Source organism: Hesperophylax consimilis, chromosome 19 (genome assembly GCF_061612785.1).
Source record: "Hesperophylax consimilis isolate HC1 chromosome 19, BYU_Hcon_1.0, whole genome shotgun sequence".
Taxonomy (NCBI): Eukaryota; Metazoa; Arthropoda; class Insecta; order Trichoptera; family Limnephilidae; genus Hesperophylax; species Hesperophylax consimilis.
The window spans coordinates 18,954,883-18,964,612 of record NC_142854.1 but is presented as its reverse complement, the minus strand read 5'-3'; the positions used below and the strand labels follow the sequence as shown (position 1 = coordinate 18,964,612).

Here is a 9,730-nt window from a genome sequence, read left to right as displayed (position 1 = left end):
GTTACATACAAAAAGCCCGAAGATATCGATCTAGAGAGTGATATATTTATGTGTGGACGCCAGTTGTCAGACCAGTCAGAGTAATGTGTCACATAGTATCCTTTGCTTCCTTCTCGTTTGTTATTATTGCTCCGTCTTTCTAAAGTAATATTATACGAACTACACACAACTTGAAATTGAACTGCTTCTACTTTCTATGACGTTTCTTCAACGTCTTGGAATTGACCTTCGTCCTTCGCCTTTTATGTAAGTAGGTTCTATTATATTAACTAAGTAACACTTAAACTCGTAAATTTGTGCTTGTTAATTGTAAGAATATATCGCTCAACAACTGATTGATCAGTTTAAAATGCCTTCGCGATATAACACGAGAGACAGACGAGAGTACATGAGTTTGATCATTGTTCATTTACGGCCGCTGTCAATCATTAAAACCAAGCCTTAATTAAGTTCATCTTACCTTGACCCTGTCACATCAAATCATTTTTTTTCCTAACCTCAAAAACGGCAAACCTTTTTTGTTGGACCATTAGTTTTTAGTAAGCCCTGAATAAATGAGCATTGCTTACGAAACATGTTTTTTTTTGTTATAAATAAAAATGTTGATTATTTTTAATTATATTAACGGTTCAAAGAGAAAGGTTTAGTGGCAGATTTTACTTGTTTTTAGCTGAGAATAATTACCATCACACGACAGGACACAATCACAGCAGTGCCATGAATCCAAATCCAAAGAGTGTATCCATCAAAACTGAACCATGGTCACAGGAAGAAGGCTCAGGTGAAATGGCCTATAAGGATGTTGAAATCCACCTCCCGGATGTGAAGAAGGAATGTTTGCAGTATGCCGAGAGTGTTCAGCCAACTAGTAAGTTGCACTGCATATCACAGAAGTCTTTAATTTACATAATTATAACAGCTGCTTGTTCTTTACTTCCCTCTTGTCGTCCATTAATTTTATAATAATAATGCTAACACAACATTTATATAGCGCACTTTTGTGTTATATCACTTCAGCTGAGATTTTGATTTTACCTTTGAAATATTGCTTTACTCGCAACTGATAATCTGAAAAAACAATTCCTTAAATAATTCACCCAAATGGTGTCTTTAGAACCTACTTGTGTAATTAAAATAATTTTTCATGAATTTATTTTATTTTCCATTTTCAAAATTTGAATTATAATGTCCCGTGTTTTTTGACAATATTTTACATCTAAGCTTGTTTAATGTGACCATTGATATCATTTTGAGAAATATTAACATTTCAAAAACGTTACGCCGTATCCATATTTTATATTTCGACATAATAAATCTATCCGATTATTGATTTTCATGTGATTGGAATTTGTTTTGTATTTGGCAAGGTAAATATCTTTCAGTAGGATCTTGATTAAACTATATGAAACAATCTAACAATAAATACAAATAATCATACACATAGCTCTCATGTCTTTATATATATATTAACATTTGTTGTTGCTCTGTTTAAGGTAGCATTAATATGGAGACTGTACCTATTAAAAAAACACCACGACGCCGAGAAAATGGAGGGGGAATCCCTTATACGGAAATAGACATAGACCTGCCAGATGTTAAAAAGGAATGCTTACAGCGCTCTGAAAGTATTACCGAGACTGCAGGTAAAATGGATTTTTGTTTGTCTGAATCAGTTTAAATTATTAAAATATTACCGGCTTATTGAGCTTTATCCTTCATCTTTTCCAGATGTGATAATGGTCCTGAAGACGCATCCCGGAGAAAAACCTCATTCATGTCTCCACTCTCACTACTCCAGCTCATACAGATCAAATTTAACAGTGCACTTAAGTACCCATACGAGCGGAAAACCTCATTTATGTCTCCATTGTAACTACTCCTGCTTACGAAAATCAGATTTAACAGAGCACCTTCTCATCCATACTGGAGAAAAACCTTATTCATGCCTCCATTGTAACTACTACTGCTCACAAAAATCTCTTTTAAAAAGGCACTTATTCACTCATACTGGAGAAAAACCTTATTCATGTGCCCATTGTAACTACTCCTGCTCACGTAAGTCAGATTTAACGGTGCATTTTCGCACACATACTGGCGAAAAACCTTATTCATGTCATCATTGTAACTACTCCTGCTCACGAAAGTCAAATTTATACAGGCACCTTCTCATCCATAATGGAGAAAAACTTTATTCATGCCTCCATTGTAACTACTACTGCTCACAAAAATCTCTTTTAAAACGGCACTTATTCACTCATACTGGAGAAAACCCTTATTCATGTAACCATTGTAACCACTCTTGCTCTAGCAAATCAAATTTAATAGTGCACTTACGCACCCACACTGGAGAAAAACCTTTTTCGTGTTCCTACTGCAGCTATTCATGTACTCAAAGGGGATGTTTAAAACGTCACATTCTTACCCATACTGGAGAAAAAGCTTATTCATGTTCCCATTGTAATTTCTCCTGCTCACGCAAGGCAGGTTTAACCTTACATTTACGCACCCATACTGGAGAAAAACCTTATTCATGTTCCCAATGTCACTTCTCCTGCACACGCAAGTCAAATTTAATAGTGCACTTACGCACCTATACTGGAAAAAAACCTTATTCATGTTTCCATTGTCACTACTCCTGCTCACAAAAATCTGTTCTTAAAATACACTTACGCACCCATACTGGAGAAAAACCTTTTTCGTGTTCCTACTGCAGCTATTCATGTACTCAAAGGGGATGTTTAAAACGTCACATTCTTACCCATACTGGAGAAAAAGCTTATTCATGTTCCCATTGTAATTTCTCCTGCTCACGCAAGGCAGGTTTAACGGTACATTTACGCACCCATACTGGAGAAAAACCTTATTCATGTTCCCCTTTGTAATATCTCTTGCTCAAGCAAAGCAAATTTACCGTTACACTTATGTACCCATAATGGACTAAAACGTATTCGTTTTCCTACTTACGCTCTTCACGTACTCCAAAGAGAACTTTAAAAAGTCACATTCTTACCCATACTTGACATAAATACCTTATTCATGTTCCAACTTTTACTATTCCTGCTGACTAAAGTAAGCGTTATTATTGTGTGTGTACCTATAAACGGTGCATTCTTAAAACTAGTACTAGGAATAAATCTTGCTCGTGTATTGGCTGCAGTTAATCAAGTTTTCGAAAGGAATAATCAAAACAAATTTTTACCCATACTGGAGGAACACCTTATCCATTTTTGAAAAAATGTATTTCAAACTCTCTCTCTCTCAATCTGCCTTTGTAACACATTTTATTTCCTTCGCAATTTTAATCTTTTTAAATATTTTTAAGTTTGCATTACAAATTTTCTGTTTATTTAAAACTGTTATACTATTGATAAATGTGACAACATAACGAAGACCGTGAATTTTTTACAATTAGATCATTTTGAACTTATTCAGAATAACCCTATTCATAAGTGTCATGAGCTGGTGAAAGAAACAGTGAAAATTTGTTTTAGTGACTTATTTGAAAATTAGCAAAAAAATGATTAAATAACCCACAGCTACCTAAATTTTATACTTTATTAAAATACATAAAAAGATTAAACTTATTAGACCACTAGTTATACCGAGACTGCATATTAAATGGATTTTTGTTTGTCTGAATCAGTTTTAATAAACTAATCATTTCATTATAGATACCGACTTATTGAGCTTTATTCGCCATCTTTTCCAGATGTAATTACGGTCTTAAAGACACATCAAACCTCATTCATGTCTCAATTGTAACTACTCCTGCTCACGCAAATCACAATTAACAATCGCACCCAAACTGGAGAAAAACCTTTGCATGTTCTTACTGCAGCTATTTTCTAAAAAGGGATATTTAAAATTTCAAATTCTTACCCATAATGGAGAAAAACCTTATTCATGTTCCCGTTGTTACTAATCCTGCTTACATTTATCATCTTTAACAGTGCACTTACGCAGACATACTGGAGAAAAACCTTATTCGTGTGTCCATTACATCCAACAGCTACCAGGATAGCTAGAATCACCAACGAACAAACTACAGTTCGCAATGACCACAGTCTTAAGTCAAGACCACCATTCGGAATTATTAATCGTCTTTCAAATAATAAATAGTGTGTTTTTGCTGTACATTTCAGAGTGGAAGATTCCCTCAGTATCGCCCTATTTGAAGTACATTATACATAATTGAAAAGTTGCTTGAAATAGTTTATTCGTACATGGTGACCGGATCTGAATAACCAGGTACTTCCATAACTTCCTCTTCCTTATCTATTTTCCCTTCCACTTACTTACTTTCCTTTCCCACTACCTTCATCCTCACAACATATCCCAATGGAAACGCCATCGTCTCTCTGGCTCCAGGCGGTTGGGAGAGGTTGAGAGCAGTTGAGACGCCTGTGCGGTATCCACATAAAACCAAATATATTATAGTTTTTCAACTGTAAGAATGTGGTATATTTTATGAGGTATATTAAAGACGGCCTCCGTATTTGTTTAAAACATTATTTATAGTGTATTTACGGCACTTTCCAGAGTGACCCATTCTCATATGTACAGATTTTGGACGCTCGTTTTTCATGTTCCCCGACAATGCACCGGTTCCTAAGGGTTCAATTAATGGTTCATTAAGGGTTCAGCTAATTTCTTGGAGCATCTTCCATTGAAATACCGGAAGATGAAGCACAGCATTCATACCTGACGTCTGTGCTCTAAATATTACAATCCGTTTGTTAAGTTACCCTATATAACATTCTCTAGCCCAACAAACGGATTGCAATCTTTGGAGCACAGACGTCTGGTGCGAATGCTGTCCTTGTTCTACCGGTATTTCAATGGAAGATGCTCCGAGTCTCTCCAAGACCCGTGTTCACTTATTCCTCTCCTAAAAATTCACTCTTTTTAGCATCCCCAAAGATGAAATAGGCCCCTCGTATAATTTAATATCAAGTATATTTGCACGTTTCATATTGAAAAATACTCCCAGTATCGCCGTGGTTTCAGACCACCATTCGGAATTGAAACCTTGCTTGAAATGGCTTTGGCTGTGTTTGGTGAACACATCTGAATAATCAGGTTCTTAGGCCTTGTAACATACCACCACTGCGGTTGCTATGGTCTCGCGGCTCCACATGGTTGGAAGCAGTTGTCAGTGGATCGTTGATATCAGCTCACTTTCAATGAAAAAAACTCAATATTCCGTCCCAAGAGTTCAGTTGCCAAATGTTCCTTAGGTTAGTACGGAGTCAAAAATAATCGCGAACTGAAACCTGAGTACCTATAATCTGATAATCACTTTCACACTTATTATTGACATAGTTGGTTTTCAATGTCTTTGTGGGGACATCGAGATTGTTAACGAAATGCATCTCGTCATATTCGTATCCGTTCTAGGAAATTATGTGTTTTATGACTTGCAGGTGGCCCAAACAAATGCAAAAAAAGTCCAGAGTAGAATTAGATTGTTTTTATCAGATTTTTATAGAAAAAAGTTTGTAAAAAATATGTTACACTAAAACAATGTGTGAATACCGCACAACAGCCTAATTGCTCTAAACTTTCTGGACTCAGTGAGACTATGGCATCTCCAATTGTGGTATTTCATGATGCTAAAGGTAGCAGAGAGTGGAAGAAGATGGGGAAGAAGAAGGTTGGGAAGAACCTGACTATTTCAAGTAACGTTTCAATTCTGAATGGTGGACTTACATCAGGGCAATACCGAGAGTATCTACCACTCTGGACCGTGCCGCAGAAGTTTGTATGATATGTATTATCGTATTTTAACTATTTAATTGAAACAACTCTTCACTAAATAAATTTACTTGCGCAAGCCGGGACTTAAACTCGCGACCTCCGGATTGCTTGTTGTGAGCCTAAGCCCTCAATCCCGGAGGCCGTCTTATTTTGACTTTGTAGAGAGAATGCGTAACTCTTTCTCCAGCGTCCCTGACTTCTATCATTCAAACCACTCTCTTAACATCGTGACACTAATAAGAACAAACTCCAAACAAAGCAAACTCTGTTAAGTAGTTACAGAGTCTATAGGGCACACATATACGAACATTGTGTTTTCAAAAAAATATATAAAGGAACCCACAGTAAATATTCCGTTTTAACATCAAATTACAATACAACGTGGTCCTTGTGAATATAAACATTTGGTTTTATAAATACCAATTAGTTTTATTATATTTTGTCTAACAATTAAAATTAAATTAAATAAACCAGCGAAATAAATAGATGTGTCGGCTCTGGTGGCAAGTCGCAACGCCGTCTCTATATGAGATGCCAACTCCTTTGTGTTTGTCGAAAGACCGACGGGATATGTATAACAGGAGACAATTGTGCTCAGAAACTAGAATATTCTGAGTAGATATTTTACAAAAGGTTTCCTAAGTAGGCTTTTCTTATTTATTTTTCTAATTTGCTATATTCTTATTTTCAATGAGGTGGTGAATCATTTGAATTTACTGAATTTGAAGTTAATCTTCTTTATTCAAATAGAAAGGCGTCATATGCGCCTCACAATTTTTACGTCGTATGTTTGTTTAAAATGTTAGCTGGCTATTATAGACTTTGAGGCCTTGTATTTTCTCGGTAGGGAAAAAATTGTTTCCATAAAACCCTACTAAAATTGCATGTTTTTGTATCATCATCATCCCAAGCATCAACAACACTAGCCAACCGCGGTCATATATTACATAAATGTCTATTTGTTTTGTGTTGGGAGTAGGAAGGAGTCAGATATGGCCTATTCTTAGGAATTCCTCCGCTTCCGCCTGTGGTATTTAGGGAAACCATAGAAAACCTTAATCAAGAGGAAACGGCCGTTTGTCAACATGAAACAGAGGTAAGGTAAGGTAAGGTAAGGTAAGATAAGGAAGCAACCGAAATCAAATAATTACCGGAAGTTTGAGAATATGGCTTATTCTAAAACATTGAAAAAAAGTTTAGATTTATGAATGGTAGGATTTTTTGTGTTCAGGTTGTCAGTAATTCTTGCTCCAACACACAATAATTGTGTTAAATTTATACCACTAGAGATTATTTTAATAACCAACACATTTAGCAAAGTTTTAAAACTGAAGTGCCTCTACTTTTCTAGTGACGTTTCCTTAACGAATTGGAATTTAACGCCGCACTTCGTCTTGTATGTAAGTAGGTTCTAGTTATATAAACTAACTAACCATCACGCGGGTTCTCCTCTGGGGTAGGCAGAGAGGACGGACCGCCAAACAACTCTGTCTTGGCACACACTTCTTGCCTCATTCACATTCATACATCGTCTCATACATACTCTTCTATTATTCTGACTCTTGACATGGTCGACTCGAGTATCCGATTTACTTGATCGTGCCATGTCTTCCTCGGGCGTCCCCGACTTCTGCTACAATTCGCATTTGCATCATATTATATCCTTAGACTCCTTTCTTCGCTCATTCGCTCCCTATGCCCAAACGATATGAGCGTCCCTTTCTTAATCTTACTCATTACTCCTTGCACTCATTGCGGATCTCCACATTTATCTCACGATTATACATGGTTTTATAACACATACGCCTCAGAAAATATCAACACCATAGTCGGAGATTTCAATATAAATGTTAAAGGAAAAGCTGGCGTTTGCACAAAAATTTAGGAAAATGGGTCGGGAAAATGTGTAAAAGTTTTTTAAACTTAGAATGCCGGAAAGAAACCGGGGAAAGCTGCGCTGTTTGAAAACTTATAGGGTTCTTTTTTTAAATAACACAAGACGTCACTTTCGTCTACAACAATCAAAACTGTACATGCATTCAGATACTTACATACAATAATATACATATACAACCTGTTACCAAAATAATGTGTAACAAGGAGATTAGCTGACAGTACAAGTAAGAGCGATGAAATCAGACAAATACTGTACAAAAAAAACAATATACTTAACTGTTTTTTCTACAATGGGATGATATATTGACATGCGCTGCAGGAAAACAATTATTCAAAATAGATTGTAAGAACCGCATAACAAAATAAAATGAAGGTTATAGTATGTAGGTTGTAATTAGTATTTTTTAATCTGAACAAATAACTAAAATAAATGATAAACAATAATACATTTTATTTTATTAATATTCTTAGGCCATTGTCAACCGGTGAAATCATCGATATAAAAAGTTTTTCGGCTAACTTTTTATATATATATATATATATATATAAGGAATCCAAACTTCTTCCCAAAAAGCTGTTTTGCGGCACGTCCCCTAGGGTGGAAGATACTCTCAGTATCGCCCTGGTGTAAGATCACCATTCATACTTGAAAAGTTGCTTGAAATAGCTTTGGTGACCACATAATAGTTTGGTGACCAGATCTGAATAACCAGGTACTCGCCCGAATTCCTCTTCCCCATCTCCTTCCCATCCGCACTACCTTCGCCTCACAGCATACCCCATTTGGGGACGCCATTCTCTCACTGGCTCCAGACGGTTGGGAGCAGTTAAAACTCTAGTCGGGTGTTCACATTAAAAAAAAGAAAAACTGAAAATCGAACCAGACTTAAATATACATTTGCATTCCCTAAACTACACATTTCTTTTGCCCAGCACCATTTTACCCACCAAGGAAAATATTTCTTTAATAAATTACCAGAAGAAATTAGAAGTATTAATGATAAAAAACAAATATTGAACTATATAAAAAACTACAAAACTGAAAATCTCACAAATTATCTTACAATATTCTATGTATCCTACATAATATTTTTTTCTTTTTCCCAAATACAATAATTTGTGTGGATTTCAATTTTGTAATTTTTCTACTTTTTTAACTAAGTTATATTATTTTTTTATGTATAACTACATATTTGAACAATCTTTTATTTTTATCAAATGCATGAAATTTCATTTTGTTATACTATAAATTTTGAAATATAGAATCTTGTTATTATTACACTAAGGGGAGTTCTAATATTAACACACTACGCATGTAAAAGAAAAAAGAAGGAACGAGTAAAAAAAAGAAGTTAGTTAGTTTCAATCTAGGCTTAATACTATTCTAAATTCTTAAAATTAATTGTCCGTTTCCTTATTTCTAATTTATTGTTCATTCAATGTCTTTAAAAAGTTATTTCGCGTTACGAAATAAACATAAAAAATTGTTCAGGCACTTCCCTTTTCGATGATTCTGGATTCTTCATGTTCGCACTTATCACTGATAACACACGCGGCAACGTGGGCTAGTTCCGAAGGGCGGAAACAGTGCATTGTTGAGAGTAGGGCGATCACTCGCAGTTCATCCTGGGCCAAGGGTCCGAAGGACGGAGTCGGCAGGCAGCAACTCCTGAGAGGGCAGCTTCCTCGGCGGAAATCTGGCGACTACTCTGGCTTCATGGGCAGAAGTTCGCGGGGTTACGGTAAGAACCTCGGCAACCGCTCCTAGGGGGAGAGCAGGAAGTTCTTAGGCGGAGGTGAGATGGTAACTCTCTCGTTCTGAATCATCTCGGTATTCAGCTGCGTGATCCGACGACCCTCGCACCCCTGTCGTGGGGTGCTAAAACTATCGTGGTTCCGGTTTACACCACTTCGCTGGCGACGCCACTCGGCAAGATGTCGCTGGCTGGCTGATTCTCCTGATCCACACAATGTTCAAAATCTTAATAGGTACTAGGTATCTTAATACTATGCATGCATACATTTAATTGATATCTGGTTTCAAATAAATTCTTCATTTAAGTTGACAATTATACTT

The 9,730-nt window shown here is 36.1% G+C and overlaps 1 protein-coding gene across 1 annotated transcript; it reads left to right on the top strand.

Annotated features, from left to right (window-relative positions):
- The first annotated feature begins 208 nt into the window (after nt 1-208).
- Nucleotides 209-5,767, top strand: LOC149414947 (uncharacterized). Its single transcript, XM_089642945.1, has 4 exons — nt 209-246; nt 671-868; nt 1,494-1,643; nt 5,619-5,767. Exons 2-4 carry the CDS (start codon nt 718-720, stop codon nt 5,765-5,767), a joined length of 450 nt encoding a protein of 149 aa, XP_089499071.1. The 5' UTR covers nt 209-246; nt 671-717.
- Nucleotides 5,768-9,730: the final 3,963 nt, after the last annotated feature.

Excerpts from the sequence above, each read along its gene's own strand:
- LOC149414947 (XM_089642945.1), top strand. The coding sequence starts at position 718 with ATGAATCCAAATCCAAAGAGTGTATCCATCAAAACTGAACCATGGTCA. Across the intron at positions 869-1,493 it reads CGAGAGTGTTCAGCCAACTA|GTAGCATTAATATGGAGACT; the intron begins GTAAGTTGCACT and ends GCTCTGTTTAAG. Across the intron at positions 1,644-5,618 it reads AAGTATTACCGAGACTGCAG|GTAGCAGAGAGTGGAAGAAG; the intron begins GTAAAATGGATT and ends ATGATGCTAAAG.